This window comes from Galendromus occidentalis, unplaced genomic scaffold, assembly GCF_000255335.2.
Source record: "Galendromus occidentalis unplaced genomic scaffold, Mocc_1.1 scf7180000077474, whole genome shotgun sequence".
Taxonomy (NCBI): domain Eukaryota; kingdom Metazoa; phylum Arthropoda; class Arachnida; order Mesostigmata; family Phytoseiidae; genus Galendromus; species Galendromus occidentalis.
In genome coordinates, this window is record NW_003805462.1 from 631964 (window position 1) to 652177 (window position 20214).

At 50.7% G+C, this 20214-nt stretch overlaps 2 protein-coding genes across 2 annotated transcripts in view; one reads left to right on the plus strand and one right to left on the minus strand.

Annotated features, from left to right (window-relative positions):
• The window catches only part of LOC100899565 (uncharacterized), a 28091-nt gene extending 12508 nt beyond the window's left edge, over positions 1-15583 (plus strand). The window contains exons 3-8 of the mRNA XM_003744764.2: positions 9989-10261; positions 10416-10682; positions 12021-12196; positions 13849-13988; positions 14191-14575; positions 14759-15583. Of these exons, the coding sequence (XP_003744812.1) occupies positions 9989-10261; positions 10416-10682; positions 12021-12196; positions 13849-13988; positions 14191-14575; positions 14759-15187 (1670 nt within the window). The 3' untranslated portion in view covers positions 15188-15583. The remainder of the gene's footprint in view (positions 1-9988; positions 10262-10415; positions 10683-12020; positions 12197-13848; positions 13989-14190; positions 14576-14758) is intronic.
• A 1444-nt stretch (positions 15584-17027) lies between these two features.
• RanBP3 (ran-binding protein 3) lies at positions 17028-20037 on the minus strand. The gene is made up of 8 exons (XM_018640083.1): positions 20012-20037; positions 19675-19749; positions 18998-19141; positions 18511-18899; positions 18436-18478; positions 18300-18350; positions 17999-18193; positions 17028-17876 (listed from the first exon to the last, which is right to left on the minus strand). Exons 1-8 carry the CDS (start codon positions 20022-20024, stop codon positions 17431-17433), a joined length of 1356 nt encoding a protein of 451 aa, XP_018495599.1. The 5' UTR covers positions 20025-20037; the 3' UTR covers positions 17028-17430.
• Positions 20038-20214: the final 177 nt, after the last annotated feature.

Sequence of the window (20214 nt, forward strand, 5' to 3'; positions counted from 1 at the left end):
ATGATTCCACATCTCGCTCGCTTGACAGATGATCCGTGAACATCGGCAACACACTTATTTGCTTTCAAAAAGAAGAGATTCGCAGCTCGTCGATTTGAGTCGTCGTTGGCCATCGCAATTCTTCACTCTACTAGAACGAGAATCTCCGGACGAATTATTGTCGACGGGAGTCCTCGCGTTCTCCGTGGCAATGGGTTCTTGGCTCAGGAGTTGCTCTCTCTGCATAATTGGGATCGACCCCAAAAGTAGGGACTAAAATAAATCCAAGTGAGCTCACAAAGGATGGCAGACTTTCGTCGCCAGACCATTGAAATTTCGATGAGAAACGTGGATGCGAATGCGAGGAGGGGGGACGAGACCAGAAAACAATGACTTGGAACCGAGCCGATTTCTCGTAACATTTTTTCCTGTTTTTCACTTGCGTTTGGTGCCTCGCCTATTTTTGTTCCGATTGACTTGTCAGCAGTTCGGGTTGCTCGTAGTTTTATGCTCAATATCAGGAATCGCTCGGCGCTCATTCGCAGCAATGCTGAAGGTGGCTCTGTTACGGGGAATAGAAATTCTTAACTCAGCCAGATTCAAAGTCAACGGGACCGTCGGCGCACCGCTATGCGCTTCGCCGTTTGGTCATCCATGGTCTGGAATTATTTCCACAATAGCTGAATGGAACATGGATGGAATTTCAGCAAACTCATCTCGTTCACCGGTCTCGCATCTCCGCTCGCTTGAAAATTCAGAACAATGGCCCTAGAATTCCATTCTCCTCCCGAGTCTCCAATTCCTGATTTTTCGAAAAAAAGTAATGATAATAATTCCTCTTTTCTTCAATTCCCCCACCCTGTGAACTGGAAGAGCATGACTGCACTGAAATTCCGTTGATCATCTCAGCAGAGACTAGAACAGAGAAAGAGAGCGAGGTGGTCAAACAAACGAAGAAGAAGCTCCGACGCAATCGCGGGGGCTCTTTTTCTCAAAGGCCAGACCTGAAGAAGTGTTATTGATTCTGGAATAATTGCTGCATTCCATCAAAGTAGACCGATTATAGAAAAATTATTTTGATCGAGTGCTACACAGCCATATGCTTCACCACCACGTCGAAATGTAGCGCATCTCAATCATCGGGCTGGAATCAGATACTCTGCCGGTCGCCGGCTCTTTGTTCGCGCTGCATTCCGTCAGCTGCGCGCTCTGTACGTGCTCGCGACTCCGTCAGCGACCCTTCGCGTTCCTCAGCGCCCTCCGATGGCAGGATTCGTAGACCGAGAAAATTTCCAATTTGAGTCTCGGCGTTTAGTGTGACCGCCGGCTGGCGGGAGGCCCCAGAACCTCGCACGCGGAAGAAGCTCCGGACACCGAGTCCGTCTCGGAACGACCAGGCGCATTCTCGGATCCTAGCTCGCGCCTAATACATTGTGCCTACCGTGGACCGCGGCGAGCGTTCTAATTTCCATTGTTCCCATACTTTTCACACGTCACGTAGATCGTTCTCCTCACCTCTCTCCATATTTCACCCCTTCACTCCTTTCCCGGTTTCGGTGTCGTACGTCGCCTGTCGGTACGAGAATGTATTTTTTATTCATGGAAAATCCTTTGATAACATCTCGTCGATACCTCTCCATTCTCCACTCTTCGTCGCCATTCGGTTGAATGAATGCTGCTCCTCGGAAAAACTCGGGAGTGGTCGTTTACCAAACGACATCAATGAATTTATTTATGTTGATATGATTCGCCTCCAGAAATGCCGAAACTGGAAAAGTGTATCAATGGAGATATATCGGTCGACTTTGTTCTTTCCCGGAGCGGACGGTCGACCGGAGCAGGTCAGGATGCGGGCGAAACCAAATAGTCTCCGATTATCAGTGCGAGCAGTAACGCTTCGCTTTTGAATATTCGAGCTCTTCGATTCCTCCATTCCCTTTCGACACAGAGATTGCCGTGAGAGGCAGCAGCGATTGGGCCGCCTTCGAAGATACACGCTATTATTCAGAGCCGTTCGGTCGGGTCGCGAGAGCATTCCGAGCGAGCGTCTGAAAGCAGAAGACGAAAAGCAACACCCGGAATGCTCCGGCAGAGATGGTCAAATGATATGATTTTCTCTTTATCATATTTTTCGTCGACATTTACCCATTTACGCGATTCTCTCTGAGACGATAATTGATAAAAACACATCTGCGACTTGGAGAAAAGGGGCAGACAACGCTTATAAAACGCTTTTACGATACGTCCAGAAATCCCTCGCTGTTGGGTCGCGAGCCTCTCTCGAGCGTTGGAAATCATGTCTGTTACGACCGGAGTCGTAACAGACATGAGAAACTTCCTCAAAAAACTTTTATGGAGTCAAAACTGAAGGGTGTCTTTGTAATCGTTGCATCGCTGGAGAAATCAAAGTCTGGGCACATCAGGAACCACCCGGAAACGTTCGCACAGCTGTTGGTAGCGCCAGAACCTTCCGAGGAAAAAAAGAGGGCGGAATCCGAAGAATCACCATCGAATCATTCGCTCGAACTCCCTCTTACTGTCGTACAAATACTAAATCTGCGGAAAAAAGGTGGAAGCCGACTGGAAAATCGATGGAAATTTTCAAGAGACGCCTCCGAGAAGTGAACTACCATGAATGATTCTGTGGGTCGCAATGACGAGTTTGACATTCGTCTAGTTTCCGATGGAACACGGTTGCTGTTCCAGATGACAGAAACTCAGAGTCACGTTGTCTGGGCGCCGCATGGGATAAGAGGTTTACTCAAGCGGCAAAAGATTTTTGTCTGAGCTTCAAACGGAGCAACGAGCGCCCGACCGACCGAACGGACGAACCTACGTCGAGGGTTTAATGCTCTTAGAGTGCTTTGGGTCGAAACTAGAAGAGAAAAAACATCGTCTCTAAGCGTCAAGTCGGCCGGGACGCGACGCGTTACGACAGTGTGTCAATGCCACATCCCAGTTGTTGGGCAAGCTTCCCGATCTCGGAATGTTCGGGCCGCTAGGAGAATATTCTCTGTGTCGATCAATGTTCACCGCGAGGCATTTTCCTCGGCACTTCGAACCTCGGTCCGACCCTCGCTAAGCCTCCAGACACAATCACATTTTTGTGCACAAGGGTCGATGCAAGATCCTTGCCGCGTTGTTATGACCAGTGATTTGATAAAGAACCATGACACGTCGATTAGCTGGAATCTTGCTTTCGGCGAACGCGGTTGATGCACCCCATAATTAAAAATAAAAGCGCGGACGGATGAATTCATTATATTAAGTAGGAAAATTCCGAAGCGTTATTGTCAGTCGCCTTCTTTTTTTCTTTGGCGATGCTCACTACTCCATCTCGTGCTTCATTCTCACCTGCGATAGGTCTGATACTTTTTTCACGTGCATTTTCCGAATATTTTCCCCCGTCCTGAGTCGATTCGCGTATTCTACTCATTTGTCATGGACTTCGGAAAGTGGTACAAAATCGTGCATCGCCACCACCTGATTGGAAAGCATCCTGCGTGCGTGCGTGTCATTGATCGCGACCGACATTGGCAAGGTCAGCACCGATAGCGATCGATATGCACATCACGCGTTGTATACAAGCAAAAAGCCGACACCCTCTCCTGCATTCCACGAGGCATTTATCTTTCGGAAAATCGCTTCCCCCGACAGATTCTCCCTCTTCCCCTTCATTTCTTCTGCTCGCTCGGCCCTCGCCGGAATCGTCCTCAGTGTGACACTTTTGGACCCATCCTCAGTAGACCGGAGCTTGCATCTTGAGGGGAGTTTTGAGGTGATTCTTTCGTTCTCGTCATGACTCGGGTGCCATGTGTCCGGCGTAGCGATGAACAATAATTTGAGGGAATATTCCGTGATCTGGCTTCATCGGTCCATCGCTATTGTTCGCACAAGATAAGCTGCAAGGGAGCATAGCGAGTCAACGACGGCAGCGGTCGAGCAAGAAAGCAGAAAAGCACCGTCTCCTCTTGCGATCGTAGGGGTGTACCCCTATCGAACAGAACGGCAACCGTTCGGTCGTGACTATCTTCCAAACAGGATATTATTACATAGGATTGGTGCTGTCGGTATTTCTGATATTAGCGCTAGGGTATCGGAATGGAAATTCTGAGGCTTGCTCTCGGTCGATCGCGGCGCCGTCGCCGCCGCCGCAATGACACGCGTACCGTTTCCCGACCCTCTCTGATTGCATTAGCCGCCGTGAGACATCACGAATTCGAACCCGTTAACTCTCAGTCGGCCTCTACCATGCCATGCCGATTCTAATTACGTGGGACTCGTTTTGATGTAATCAATCAGATGCCGGGGAATTATGTTCATCTCAAGATTTTTCCATCGCAATCGGATCGCGACCGATCACGTATTTGGTCGCTTTCGTCGCCCACCAATAACTGTACCTCCAAGAAAAGGGTTCAACTGACCCTGTGTTTTCTTTTTCCGTTCTGGATCAGACCGCAATTTGTCCAGCCGATGACCGATCTAAGTTAATGTAGATGCAAGACAGATAAGATTTCTGATGTTGGAGAAATGGACAGCTGCTGCATATCGAAAATCTGACTTCAGGCTGATCAGTTCCAAAATCGGAAGAATAATTAGAGCAGGCGGTATAAAGTTTATTATGAGCGACGAGAACTGTGTTCGTCTGAACAGTTTCTGATTCGGCGGCACGATCGATCTGGTTTCTCTCTTCGCGGGATCAGTCAGCTTTGAAGGCATGAGCGAACTCACGGATCTGATTCGAACAGCTATTTTCTCAATTCCTCTATCTATTTTTTGGTATCCATAACTCCTCCTATCTGTAGCATAGCATTTCGTTCCGTTGCCGCTGCTCCTCAAGTCATCATGGAAATCATTATCGTTCAGTCCCGAAATCTTTTCGAATCCGATGGGCCGCATTGAACTAAACTAATTAGATAAATGCCGCAATAATTCGTAAGTGCCGCTTTGATCGTCCGCTTCGAGATAAGGACACGAACGATAGCTGACCAGGGTGATAATTTACGATGGCTGACGTTTATTTCTGACCACGAAATCGACATTAGATGCTTAATCGTTTTAAATTTTCTGCCCGTGCGTCGTCGTCCACAAGAGATGATGCGCAGCTCTCGTGAGGTTTCGAGAAGCGAAAGAATCTAGAGGAACACAACGTTAGATTGCGGGCCATGGAGCTGAGTTAGAGCGAGAGGTCCCCGGAATTAGAAAATCAAATGGAGAGAGCGAGAAGTTGAACAAACGAGGTAGCTCCGTGTCTCCAGTGCCGGGCCGGAGTAACTTTTGAAAAATGATGCATGCAGTATAATTTCCAAGAAGCGTATTTGCCAGCCCTGGAAAGAAACCCTATCCTTTCACCGCACGCGACTGCAACCGCGGAAGGCGAGGACCAGAGAACATGGTCAAATTATGGTGGCGTGTCATGGAAACAGAAAAAAATCGCTAAAACGCTGAGACGATCACTGTGCTTTGTGCCGCGGTTGTACAGATCCGTCGGGTTGGGTGGCTGCTCGCGATTCAGTTCTTTCCGTCTGATTCCATTTTTCATTCGTCTTGCGATTCCGATGGCTCCGTGTTGGTTTTCCACGGACGATCCGGGGCCGTTTGCCTTGCTCCGGGAAAGCGCTAATAATATCAACAACACTTGACCGCTGAAGGGTATTCACTGAAGCCGGCCGGCCGGGCAGCAGACATATTCCGAGCCCCATGTGTCTTCCAGAAGCACTTGCTTTCGTTCCGTCGGTCGTCGGAAATCGGTCAGTGCTGCCACCCGACAGATGATCTGTCGCGGTCGCAGCACCAATCACTGTGGTTCGACACTGATCACGCCGAAGTCTTTATTACGGTATCAATTGTTGGGTCGCAATCCTTGTTGGGCTGTTTTCGGCTCCGGAAAAGTTTTTCAATCACAAAAAGAAGATGGCAACGTTGATCATGCGTTGACCGCTGACCGATTTCCTGCGAGCAAGGAGACCAGCGAGCGTAGCGACGTAGAGCGAGCGAATTCCGAAGGATCGACCGGCCAAGCGATCGCTCGCCGGCTGGCAACTTTAATCGATCGAAAGGTATTCATGGAGGCGTTCTGGAAGTGGCCGTTCCGTGGCTTTCCAGAGATTTGTAGCTTCTTTCACTTACGGTCGCGTTTTTCTTCTCTCTCGTTCCGTCTCCCGTTCGGATTGTTGTATGCGCTTGTTGTTTTCATCAGTGTGTTCGTGGTCGACGGCTTTGTCGCCATCAGCATTCGAGTCAATCATCCGCTGGAAAAGCGGTCCGACTTTCGGTAGGCAACGCGATCGTTGTCAGTCGCTCGCCATCGCTGTTCCCCATCTTCCCGCGAACGCCCGAAAGAGAGGATGCGGCAGAAGAATATCGCTGCTACAATTGTTACCGTAAGAGGGCGGAATCCACGTCTTCTTCGGCTAACGGTCAAGCCGGTCTGTTGACGCCGCCAGACCATCGATTAGTGAGAGCCCCCGGGGTGGTTCGGAATGTTTTGAACGACACCTCGGCGCTCCCGCAGCGACGACAACGACGGAAGCTGGATTCGTTGAAGATGGGCGAAGAGAATAAGACGGATGGAACGGAATCAGACGAAGTTTCCATTTGTGCTTCTGGGGTCCAACTCTCAGCAAAAGCTCTGGCTCAGCCGGGCGACACGGGACTCCAGAAATACGCAAGAGATACTTAGCACGTAGGTGTGGGTCCGCGAGACTCACCCCGAGCATGGCAGCTGTCGACGGCGGAAGGGCTTCTGAATGGAAAAAGACGTGTGTCCGCATCTTGGACTTGAGGAGATATGGAACAGGTCCCACGATCGGGTTCTAATAATTCGCTCCGGATAATATTCCGGGAGAATTCATTCTCGAGTCCTTGGAGTCGATCGTTGGCAGGCCGCTCAATCCGCACGGATCGATCAATGGTCTAGGTCATTATCTCGAGATCGATCTTCGAGTTCTGATTGATGGATGAGTGAGTGCTCGGATCGATTCATCAGTAGCTCGAGTGATGGACCGGCGACGCGAGATATTGATTGCACTGAAAGACGACCGTCTGAGTGGGCAAGCCGAGAGTGCGGACTCGTAATTCAAGTGGGCGAAATTACGAGCGTCGAATGACTGAGCGCGAGCGTTGGAAGAAAGAAAAAATCGTTAGCTAATGTTTTCTATTACGTAGAACGAAACATAATTATTACGAGTAGCGTCTCGGGACCGACGGATCAAGCGTTCGTTTGAGAAGCGAACTTTGAGAACTCGTCCGTCATTCTCGAAGCATGGGAGTCCGCAGACAACACCGCCACTACACCACCAAATCGACAGCAGAAGGAACATCAAAGACATCAACGGAGAAGCCTTGATTGAAGATGATGAAGGAACAAGCGCGAGCGCCAGGAACGAGTTCACAAAATTCTCAGTCGGACCTGCCCTCGGACCACTGATCCAGTCAAGCAAGCGTCTGACGACCGGTCGGGCCGACGAAGGGACCGGTGGATGGATGGATGATGAATGGACGGATACATGGATAGCTACTGAGGGGAGGACCGCCGGACAAATTAGGAGCGATCTGAGAAGCTCATCTTTCATTGTCTGATACTTTGCCGCAGATAAAAGTTGACACAGTTTTCTTCCCCTCAAATGCACAGCGGCGGGAACAGCTGACCGTCGAACCGGCCGTCGGTCCGACCGACCGAGCAACCGAGGGATCTACGGTCAGACGCGATCTGAATGAGAGTTGTGTTGTTTTTTTCTTTTTTCTCTCCCTCCCATGCGGCCAAATAACGAGCCGACGGCTTGGCGGCCACGGTCGGCCGGTAGTCCACCCGACTGGTATTCTGTTGGTCTATGCCGGGCAGTCGGTGCTTTAGTTCCTCCGTTTGTCCATTCGTTGAATTCCCAATGAGCAACATTCGAAGACAGAGCAACGAGCACATTTTTCCGTCGACTCATTTGACTCCCTTTTGTTGAACCTGATTCTCTAGCCGGCCACTTAATGTCTTGCTGCTTGCCTGCCTGCCTGCCTGCACGCCCACCTGCTCGCCGGTAGGCCACCCCGCAGCGGCATGTATCATCGTCCGTCCCAATTAGGGAATGACTTTATTCACGGAACGAGATGCGTCTTTGATTCGCCATCCTCGCTCTTCGCTCGGTGCTTTCGTTGCTGCTGTTCGCCTGCTTCGGCGGATTCCGCCTGGAAAACTTGTTTTCATGCTGAAAGCTTCCCTGAAGGATAAGTTACTCAGTCAGCCCGTCAACGAGCCGATCAGTCGACTTAACGAAGACGAGAACACCGGCGAAGACTGGAACACGCCGCTGGACGCGGTGGGCAAGACGGACCGACCGATGTGGAGAAACGGAAAAAAAATCGAAAAAGAAAAAAGTGAAGACGACAACGACAACGAAGATCGGGCAACGATGACGACAACGACGAAGAAGTAGATAAAGACCTGTCCGAGAAAAAGAAACGTTGCATGAACGATTGATTCTTACCCGATCGGACGCAAGGATGGATGGACGCGAGAGCGAACGGATGAGCGGCGCGATAGACCGATGGACGAGCGAGCAGACGAACGGACGAAAGAAGCAACGTAGCTGCGACCCATGACTGGACGTTACACGGAATTTGCGGAATACGCTCGGCCTGATGCTCCTGGAATATTTCTGATCACATCTTCTCAACGCGATCGTGAGCCGGCTGTCCGACGAACGGCGTTCCGGCTTTCGAAAAGCATCGGCATTGACACTTTTCTCGAACGAGACATTCGGTGGAAACGGGATGGGGAATACGGGCCTCGATACTCCATGTCTCGATGACTGCATTCGTATTCCCTCGTTTCCCGGACCATATTTCCTAGCGGGACGATCCCGAGCGATAGTCACTGCGATCGTGACCGATTCTGTGTCGAAGTGTTCATCTGACGCCCACGCGAGGTGTTTCTAGATTCGTTGCCTGGAATCGCCTGTGAAGAGCTTCTTTCAAAAAAAAGATCTTCCTCCCGAGCTGCATGCTCGGAATGAAATCACTGAGCGAATCAGCGGCCGGATGTGAATTATGGAATGTGATGATGTAAGGCACAGAATTACAATTACCTCTGGCCGGGCGAGCACCGCCAGACGAGCAGGCAACAGCTAATCATTGCCGTTTCTGGATCTAGAGCCCGGGTCCGGGCCACTGAGGACGATCAGCGCGCCGAGTCATGCTTCAATCAAATCACACCGCTATTGTGAATGATTCACTGTTATTAAAAGCGGTCCGAACACGAAACGCTGAGCATGAGCACTGAGCCCGGCTCACTGCATGGAAACCATGCGCGTAAGTGCACGCGATCCCGACGGCGGGAGCAACTCGACGACCGAAGTGAAGAAATTATGCGTGAGTGTATGCTGTGTGAATGTTGTCGAGTTCGCGAACCTCACATTTGACATTTGACGCCGCGCTCCGCGGATCCCGGGGTTGTGCTCTAGATATGAGGATTGCGCACCAGACAGTTTTCCCCTCATGGGTTGGAATATTCATTCAGTTGCGATACGGAGTCCTCCCTCGCCAGAGCTCAACGTACGCTCGCTAAAGATGAGCAGCGTTCGAGCGCACAGCAACTCCAAAGGAAGATTATTTCGACGTTGTCCTCGTTCTGATCTTCCAGATATACAGAAGCTGACATGGTTTCCAGCGTGACGCCACAAAGCCGTACCCTATGAATTCGGCTATTCTTCCCCGCGTTATTTTTATTCCAATTTTTTTTTCGTTTTTTTTCTCTCGTTCAATATACACAATTATGACCACGCCTTGCGGCTCGCTTAAAAAGTCGTTCTTCATTCCGTGTTAGACTCTGTTTGGCGAGAAACTCCATACGATATCAATTTTAAAATACGGTCTCCTTTCATCTCCCCGACCGGTTTGATAACGATTCCAACAGAGTGCACGGAAGTGACACCGCGTCGCGTCGGTGGTCCGTCGATTCGAACGGGCGACCTGCAGTGTTGATTGGCCTCTTCTCATGCCGACTTTTTTTCTCTTCCAGGATCCGGTTGCATCAGAGAATGGCACTACGAGCGTGTAAAGGGACATTATCTCATGGCAGAAATCAAGAAGATTCAGACCGCCGCAGATCGTCAGCAGTGTATCGATCTGTGTTTCGAAGAAACCGATTTCCTCTGCCGTTCCGTCAACTATGAAGCGGCCACCGGGCAGTGCAGCCTTTCGGACATGGACCGACACACCGTGTTGGACAAGAAACTCTTCCAAGCCGACTCAAACGGAACCATCGATTACCTCGAGAGCAACTGTGTCGTCGGTAAGTAGACAGAGAGGTACAGAATGACCCGATCGAAATTTTTCGTGTCAATGGGGAAGATAATTATTACAATCGTGTTCGTCGATTATTATGGAACCCATAAATTTGTCCTTCTCTCTCTCTTATGCATCTGTGTTTCCTCTGCTGTTTCCAGACGATGCAAGGCTCTGCGAGTTCAAAACAATCAAGAACAAAATTCTGAAGACTGTCGACGCCGTTTACCAGGACGTCAAGACCGAAGAAGAATGCAAGAAGATCTGCCTCTCGGCCAACTTCCGCTGCCACACCTACGATATGGGAGATCCCGCCAACCCTGTGTGCAGAGTTTCCCACTACGCCAGAGCTTCGCTTACCCACATCCAAGATCCTTACCTGAAGATCGCCGACGCCCTTACCTACGAGTTGGCATCTTGCTTCAACGGTATGTTCGACTTCCCGCAGTCTACTCGTCTTTTTCGATTCTACTGTTGAAGTAGAGTGTTCGGAAATCTCTCCGCGCGGCTAGCTTTCGAAGAGCTCTCGGATTCGACCATGTCGGCCAAGAGAATACCTCGGAATTCGGGTGTCGGAACGTCACGTACCGACTCGATCGGGGACCTCATTGTCGGCGGCGGTGGTGGTGGTGTCCCCAGCAGACGGAGGCTCGTTCCGAATATTTGTAGTGTGTGGCCCCTTTGTTGAGGTGACTGCATTTCATTCTGGAAATTCTCTTTGTACTATTCCTCTTTTTCTCCTCTCTGAATTCATCAATCGATGCCAACATCGACTCCCAATCAGATGCGTCGACCAGCGCCCGTCTCGGCAGGAACCGAACGAGTTGGGCCAGCCTGCCTTCTTGTACCGTTAACATGGTCGTCGACGCTGGTGCACGGAGCTTGCGCGTAGGAGAAGACGAAGGTGGTGGCGTTGGATCGCTATCGGTCTCAATGCTCGTCCAAGGCGTTTGCCGAACTTCGGAGTGGTCTCTGATAGAATATAGGAACCTTTTATCGCCCTCTCGATTTATGCATCAAAGGGAAAATTGCCGCGATTCGTTCGCGCGAGCGATCTCTCCGCATACGAAAACCCGCTTCTCATCAGTATCTCGTCGTTCGCGAAAGTCTCGAGGATGTGACAAAAACCGGTGGAGTTATCAGCGCTGACCACAATTAAGAAAAAAAGAGGAGTACTTGACGGTCAGAGAAGATTTAGGTCGGTGGATAGAGGCTGCTTGCGAACAACGGCATTCGGGGCGACTGACACTTGTTGTCAGTCGGCGAATTCGTGATTGCTTGGGAACTGTTGAGATTATTTAGTCGCTCACTTAATTCTCAGCTCGAGGTGGCTGGATTCGAAACAATTCGGAAGGAACGCATACGAGGGTGGCTGCATCGGCGTCTTGTCTTCTGTGTCGAACAAAAGCCGCCGCCGCACCTTGACACTTCCACGACGCGACACGCGACAATTAAAATCGTTCGACAATTGTTTGTTCTTGAAAGTCACATCCATGACGTTTCGGATGATGAGAACTTCTGAAACAGAAGTCACTGTCTTCGCTGTGGGGAGTCCAGGCCGCTGCTCCGATCTCGGTTCTTGCACGTTTGACGAACGGCTGACAGCGAATATCACCTCTGTCGTCATAAAAGAAGCATAAACGAAGTCCTTTGACGTCGACCACCACCACGGCGATGAAGACGACGACTACTACGACTTAGAACCGAGAGAGACCACAATTATCTTCCATTGGTAGACATTATTCTAATTGACGCTTCTATTGCAGTCACCATCGAATGCCTTTCCCGGGAGATGGTCGCCAGGGTGAAATCAACGAAAATGTTCAACGGAAAACTCTATTCGAAGTCGAAACCCAATTCCTGCGTAACCGATGTCAGCAACTCGATGGAGTTCGAAATCAAGATGAATTACCACGAACTGGAATGCGACGTCAGACAGGAGGTGAGTCGGCGGATTCTCGGCGACGCCGCGCCGGATCCGGCAACACTCGATGTCTAGCTGCGCAAGACTGTCGTTCTTGACGTTTAGCTCTCTAGCTCCCCGTCCGAGTCCTCCCATTGTTACCGATCGGTAGAAAGCGTGGTCGACGGATGAAGTCTGCGAATCGAATTCACTGTGTTTCGCCTGTCTTAAACTGGATCTTCAGAAGACAGTGTACAAGTACACGCACGGACCGAATTGGGATGCGATGAATGAAATGTCGGTGCTCTCATCACTCCAACTGAAATTATCGACCGGAGAATAAACAGGCGATGAGCTGTTCTAGATTTTTTTGCGAGCGCTCCCGACAGGTCTTCGTCGATCAGATTGACGTCTTTGACGCTGTGGTCGGCACCGACAGAAGCCGACAACACGTGCCATGTGACCTTTGAACAGAGACGCCTGCATTCACACCGCTCTTCCCGTCATTAATCTGTGACATTATTCGCAGCATCCGATCAAGCGTTCGGCTATCAATCAATGCGTTCGTTCATCGATCAGGCGAAAGATCGATTCACGGGTTCGCCCCTTCATTTGTTCAAGCGTCGATTGGCCCGCTGCGGTCGCGTTATCAGTCCATTATTTTTTATTTCCAAAACGCATCACTCCGACCTAATTATGCAACGATTTATCGGTCCATTTATCCACTCGATTATTCCTCCCTGCCGTGCGAGCGTGCCGGATGTCTTCTCTGCTCGCAGAGAATTTCGCTCCGGAATTCTTTCCAGATTTTCCGGAAAATCTGTCGTTACGCTCCACTTGATTTATATGCGTCGTTCCGGGCACTTGTGTTCCACAGTGCATCAGCTACTCTGAAGGATTCTTGTATAATACTTGTTGCTGCAGTCGTTGTTGTTGACTCCTACGGTTGTTTCCCTCCCTGTTCGCTACTGCAATCGTTTCGTCTAAATCCCTCTTCTTTATTTTTTATTTTGCTTCTATCTGGCCGCTCTCGATCGACCGATCTAAATCATTGTCCGTTTACCCGGCTCTTCACGACGGTGCGACGTTTCATTCTGGAAGACGAGGATGCAAGCTCATCGGGAACTCTGCGAATTTTTCTGCGAGCTTTCGCCGCACGACGTTTTTCGGGGCCTTCCGAAAACATTCGCTCACGGCTCGTATGCGAATTCAAATGCTCTATATTATTTTCTTTTTCTTTGTTTCGTCGCACAACGATGCAAATCTCCTCCGAACCTTTACACGCAGCTCAGGAACTCGAATTCGTCGCAGACATGTCTTGTTGATAGGAAAGATTCGCGAGAACGGACGCGACAGTAATCAGGAACGAGAGGATTTAGAGAACAATCGCGGGGCAAGTCATGAGGGCAATGCCACCTGAGCCGAATGGAGACTTAGCGTTGTCGACTGGCGGCGATGATTGCATGCAAGTTTTTTATAATTGTAGATAGCGAACACACACGACAAAAAATCGTCGCCATTTAGCGCCAGGCGTATCATCATTCACGTTTTTCCACTCCTCCCCCTAGACAGCGGCGCTGGTCGCTCGCTCGCTCAGGCGCTACCGCCGTGGATTCCAAGCATTCTGGAGCGTTTACTCGTCTTCGCTGGTTCGGACGCGAGCTTTAATAATTCCTTTTCCTCTCTTCCAGGATGGGCATTTCTTCTCTGAAATTGTCATTCAGCATCACGACATGATCGTGACAAATCAGGATCTCGGACTTTCGGTCAATTGTCACTACGACCTCTCGAACCGCAGCGTGTCTAACGGAGTTTCCCTCGAAGTCGATGGGTGAGTGGTTCTCTAGCGCTAACCGTATTCCCGGGGCTTCGGAGCTCGGACCCTGAAGAAATGCAGTCGACGACTCACGTCAGAAGAGCTTTCACGTATTCGGCTTCCGCGAAAAACGTTCAGCCGATCGAGAGCGATTTCGTGGGCGGTCGACTCGAAGAGTTCTTTGAGCTCTGGCCTAAAAGCGAAATTTGTTTTCCAGACGTGACATCCAACACTCAGAAAGCCAACTCGCCACTGTCGGATCGCCGAATGTCACGATGCATATTACCGACCGCAAGGGAGCCGACGTTATTGCCGCTCAAGTCGGAGACCCGTTGGCGCTCCGATTCCAGATTGCTGATATCGATTCCCCATACGAGATCTTCGTCCGGGAACTGGTAGCCATGGACGGTGTCGACAACTCGGAAATCCTCCTCATCGATTCCAACGGTTGCCCCACTGACCGAACGATCATGGGACCACTTTTCAAAGTTAACAACAGCGGTCAAGTTCTTCACGCTCCTTTCGACGCCTTCAAATTCCCCACTTCGGAAATCGTCCAGTTCAAAGCCTTGGTCACGCCTTGCATTCCCTACTGCGAGCCTGTGAGTAACCTTAATTCTGTTTCTGTTGTTGTGGCCGACCAGAATGTTTTGAGAATTCTTCCAGAAAAGCATGCGAGCAAGCGAGCCACTTTGTTTGATGGAAGAGCCTTCCCACGAAGAAAAACCTGGATCGAGGAATCGTGAATGAGAAGAGAATAAGAAGCTCTTGCTTCATCTTTCCAGGCGAAATGTGAAGACACCGTCAATGTTCCGTTCGAGGGTCGTGCCGAAAGTGACTCTTACGGACGTCGTCGACGCAGGAGATCGATCCGCCAGCCTCGCAACATCACCGGCCAGGAAGACGAGCTCGTCGTCGTGCAACAGATCCATATCTCCGATAAGTTCACATTCAACCCCGACGAGGACAAGGATGTCACGCTTGCCACGAGCTCCGCGAATCTCGCGCCAATTGCAGGCTGTGCCAATCTGATCAGTATCGCCGTCGTATGCGGCTCGTTCCTCATAGCCCAAGTGACACTTCTGTTCGTGTGCGCGTTCGTTGTCAACAACCGACGGAGCAGGAAAGACGAGCTTATTGAACGCGCTCCGTCCGTGTCCTCGACAGCTTCTCGGCTCTACAGCCGACAGCCCTTCAACATCTCGTGGAGCTAAGCAAACCTAATTCCAATCTAGAGTTCTGCAATTCTCATGAGCACTCAGAATCAATGTACTTCGAGCTCCGCGCGGCCTCGTCCGCTCTCTTTCAAAGGCAGCCACATTCACCCGGTCGGCCCGATGTCGCGGATCATCTTCTCTTGACTTCGATTTATTCGATTCGCGGACATCGACCGAACCGGATCTAGGAACTGAGTTCCCTACGTACCTCTACCCGAATCCTCTAACCCGCGTCTTCCCGACCTTCAGTTGAGGGTGAAATCTCATGCGAACGAAGGTGCAGCCGCTTTACTTCTCTATATGATCTCTACCTGCCATCGCCTGCCTGTTGGCATACTTTCTGGTGGTTCAGCCTACGACCGACTCTTATTGCCATATCTGGTTCGCGGTGCCTAATAATTTAGCGTAACTTATTTATTCTCAGTGTGTTGTAATTGTGTCGGCCCCCATCCCATCAGCGTCCAACATTTCGCTATTTATTTGTACATTTCCCATACGAGGCGACGACCATTTAATTTATTCCTTTCACTCAAACGACCACAACAAGAGCAGCCGCATTCGAGCTGCACGCTGGCGCATGCACGATATGGGAACGCACTGGGCACGGCAACGGGACCGAGAGCATCAGATCGACATCAGAGCGATGAGCGAGTTCTTTCGACCTTGACCATCTTGACCACTACAAAAGAAACGTGCCAAGTGCGACATGCAAAACAAAAAAAATGGACACTTATTTATCTAGAGAAACGAATTACTAATGCGATGATTGGGAGAAACGACGGATGATCTATTCAAAAATAAACGAATCTGCATCAAATCCAGCTGAATCTGAGTATTCCTTCAGGGGCTTCAGGGTTCTCCTGGAAGGCACTCCCCAATGAACTTTCGGGTCGGGAGACCCTCACGCAGGAGCCGTAGTTCACTGCCCGCAGAGAAGGGGAGGTCAGAAATCAGCTACTCGAAGACGTGTCGAATCCGAGGAGAGCATGCCTTTGACCATATTTTCAGAGGCTGTCCTAGCAGCCGAACTCACGGTCCGGGTATAGCCGATCAGATATTGCGAAAGACGAAAATCAGGGGCGGATGCACTCGGCTGAATCAAGGTGCTGGACCTGAAGCACTCTTCGCGAAACCCCGCGAGGTACTCAAGGAAGGCCAGGAGCTAGCCGATGCCCACCGCGGCCGACGGGAATGCATCGAAGGTCTTACTGTGAATCGCTTCTAGCCATGCCCTTCGGGGAGACGGGAAAGCACGACGAAAGCGGAGTAAATCAGAGGGGAAGCTGAAATTCCTTGCCCTTAAGTCTACCACCAGGGCGCTTTTGAGTCTCAAACGAAATATTTCCCTTTTTTCCCGCAGCACGGACTGCGAGCGACGGGTGCGAGAGGGCCAGCGTGTCCCATACCGTCGTATCCCAGACCAATGATCTACCTGCGGTCCACGACGACAAGGGCGGAGCTACGCGAGAGGCCCGTTGGCTCCAAATCGTCCGGGACTTTCGCAGCTCGCAAGACAATGGAGATGACGGCGTTCAGAGCCCTGTGACGCAGGTGTCGGCCGCTATCACGCGGACAACTCAGACCGTGCTCACCCAGTGCGGAGACCCCACCCGTACATGTAGCGCAGGCGTGTGGAGAGCATGAGGGGAGTCTCACTCAGTCGGAGACCGGCAGCGATGGAGTGACTTGTCGGTTGTTGTCCTGCATCGTGCCGATCGGAGGAAATAGGGTGGCATGAAGCCATTTCCCACTTGTTGGGTGAGAAGTTTGAGGTTTTTCGAAAAAAAAGTTTGGTGGGTCTGCTGGGCATGGCTCATTGAAGAGAGGATCCTTCATTCGTGGATGTATCGATTTATTAAGTGTAGCGTGCTACATCAACGGAATACTCTCCAACTCACTATTATTTTACACATACTGCAATCACGATTATTCACGCACGACAATGCCCAGTATACACACTGCAAGAAGCCACGGAACCTTCGCTTCATATTCGCCCTATCAGTATCGTTTCTTCAATCGATCGGTCTCGATCGAATCATTCCATGATACGATCCGCGTTGAGTGATTGTCGGATCGAGAACGAAACCATAGTATCGACGGAGAACTGTCTCCGAATATTTTCGTGAGACCAAGTGCACAAAGATGACCTAGAGCATGCTGTTGATGGTGCAGCTTTTGTCGATGTTCCCCCATTAAGATTCGGCGAGACGAGACCGAGACACCGTTCTCTGTCATTCGCATCAACCAATCGTATTGCTGTTACTGTCCGTGTTGTCGCCCTTGTCGTCTTGCACGCTCGATTTGTCCTCCCGGCCGCTGCTCCCGGTTTGGCCAGCGTTCCTAAGAGCCTGAACTCTCCATTCCAAGGCGTTGTAGAGCTGCTCCGCTTCTCGAGTCGAACACTGAATGAGATAAACGGCGCTGGTGCCGTCGGGAGCATGTCCCGTCATCCTCAAGGATCTGTCGTTGGCGTATTCGACCGACATTCCCGCCCAGACTTTTGTGTTCAAGACTACCCGCAGGATACCTTGGGTGCGCATTACAACTCGGCTCTGTAGAGACCCGTCTTCAGGGTTTTGTTTGTCGTTCAGTCGGAGTACGCCACGACCCCGCTCGAGATATTGATTTCCCTCGAAGATGTACAGTTTGCAGTTGATCTGGACGACGTTTCGTTCGTCTTCCTCACCTATAAATCGCCAATGTCAAAAAATCAGATTCTGCATTCGGGTCGATCCCAATGCCCCGGAAAACGAATCCGAGATGCTGAGCACAAGAACCGGGTGCACATCGACGTATATCGGGACCGACCTGTCACGACTTCGACTTCCTCGAGCTTGCTCTTCTTGGCATCGCTCTCCATTCTCAGCTGATACTCTTCGGCGGTTTCATTGAGACTGCGTTTCTCTCCTTTGGCTGGACTCTCGGTTTTATTGTCAGGTTCCGCATTCACGGAAGCGGCTTCTGCGAAATCCGAGGGCGTTTTCGACTCGACGTCGGCAGTTTCTGCGTTCTGAAAACCGGGGGGAGGGATGAGTCACTGCAACGCAGAAAGATTCAGTCGAAGCTTTGAAAAAGCACAAGAGAAGGAATAATTCCAAAAAATACCGACCGTTACTCTGTCTCGGAGATTCTGTCCGAATACGAAACTGCTCTCGGGAACCTGGAATGAGTTCAATCGCTTGAATTTCGCTCCGGAGAGAGGTACTTAGCTGACAAGTTCCGAGGGGAGAAACGGGCATACTCACATTGGTAACACGCTCCTCTAAATTCTGGCCGAAAACTGTTTGAACAACTCGTTTGAACTGATCCGGGACGACTCCGGCGGTCGAATGATTTCCGCTGTCAGATTTGGCTGCCTCGGAGCCATCGATTTTCTCGTTATCGGAAGTTTTGTCAAGGAGTTTCGTTTCTTCCTTCTCGATGAGAGTCTCGGCTTCGACCGGTACTTTCGGCTCTTCCTGACTCTCTGTATTTACAGCACCAGGTCCAGTTTCGGGAGCTCTGTTGGCCTCCACTTGTTTTCCAGGTTCGATTTCCTTCTCCGACTCTCCATCCAACGGATTTTCCGCGTCGGGCCCTTTTCTGACATCCGATTCTATGCTTTTCTCGGGCGCGTCTTCTTTCTCAGAGACACCTGCTTCATCGACCTCATCTTTCTTCTCGGCGGGGTCGCCTGACAAACGGTCGCTCTCCTTAGTTTCCGCTTTGCCTGTGGATAACAGTGCCGTGAGAAATTTCTCTCTCCCAAGCGTAGGCTCTCGGCCCCGAGTATCACGGCAGCGGAGAGTTCGATCCCGATGCACTCACCGTTGTTGAGCGTGGTAGGAGTGTTGTATATTTTGAGATTCGACGCTTGCGCCGAAAGCGCAGACGGCTTCAAGACGAACCCTGAAGACCTCGGAGCTTCCTGACCAAGAACCAATGTCGGAGGTGCTACCAGGGGTCGAGGTTCTGGGGAAGAGACAAATTGCGTCGTCGTGATTATTAATGCCGGCGAGAGAACGACTTCATCTAGACTCGAGAAAGCAATCAAGACATCATGCTCGGGACATTCTCCGTAGCAGCTGGGAAAAAAATCGAACACAGAAATTCCGACGATGACGTTCTCGCCGTCGGGATCAGCGTTTGCCGATCCGCCTGATGAACCCACGCCGCCACCCGAGCTCTGAGACCCGCTACTGCAGTTCAAGTCGAGATCTCGCAATGCCGCATCGGCACGATTCCTCTCGAAGCTCTCCACACCTCAGATATGATCGCATGCCCTGCACCGCAGCCGTTCCGCAACACCACCCCCGCGGGGAGAAGCCGGTCATGGCTGCCATGAGGGCTTGAACCATAGGAGCCCTGGGCGGGAGACCTCTCGCGCTCCAAAATTTCAACCCGGGCCCGGATCGTAAATTTTCCGCACTCTCAATCGATTTTGGGGAATCGGCGTCGTCATGCTGTTTCGAAAATGCTGTCTGTGTCTAGTGGCTATAACATACCTCTGGCCTGGTCTTCAGAGCCTCTGGTCGGAGTGTTTGAAGTTTTGATTGCGAACGGATTCCGTCCGATAGTTCCTGGAATTCAAAGATTCGGAGAGTTCTGCTGAAGAGACCTCAGGGAAAGCGCTAGTCCATGTGTCGCCAGAAATATCCGTGGCTTCTAGAACGGGCTCAAAAACCGGCTCGCCCGTTTTCGGCCGTTAGAGATCGGATTCGCTTGGAGTTTGTGCCAAAACATATCCATTGATGTCCCCAACCGCGACAGCTATTAGGTGGGCCATAAATTCTTCGGAGAGCTCTGGTAAAAGTGACAGATATTGACCAAAACATTCCTTACCATTGTCCGCCATGTTCGAAGGTGTTCTGTTGCTGTTTCCGAATGCTGAAGCTCCGCCCAGGCAGAGCCAATGATGACTGTGATCCGGTGGGCTCGTTTCTGCGGATGGGCTTCGCGTTCTCGGATGTCCTATTACGATGAATTTAAATTATGAGAGATACACTGGAACCAAGCGAAGTCTTCCCCTGTCATGTTCGAATTTC

Coding starts and splice junctions, on each gene's coding strand:
- RanBP3 (XM_018640083.1), bottom strand. Junction 19,142..19,674: donor CTCTGAAGACCAGGCCAGAG/GTATGTTATAGC, acceptor TCTCTTCCCCAG/AACCTCGACCCCTGGTAGCA. Junction 18,900..18,997: donor TCCTACCACGCTCAACAACG/GTGAGTGCATCG, acceptor TGTTATCCACAG/GCAAAGCGGAAACTAAGGAG.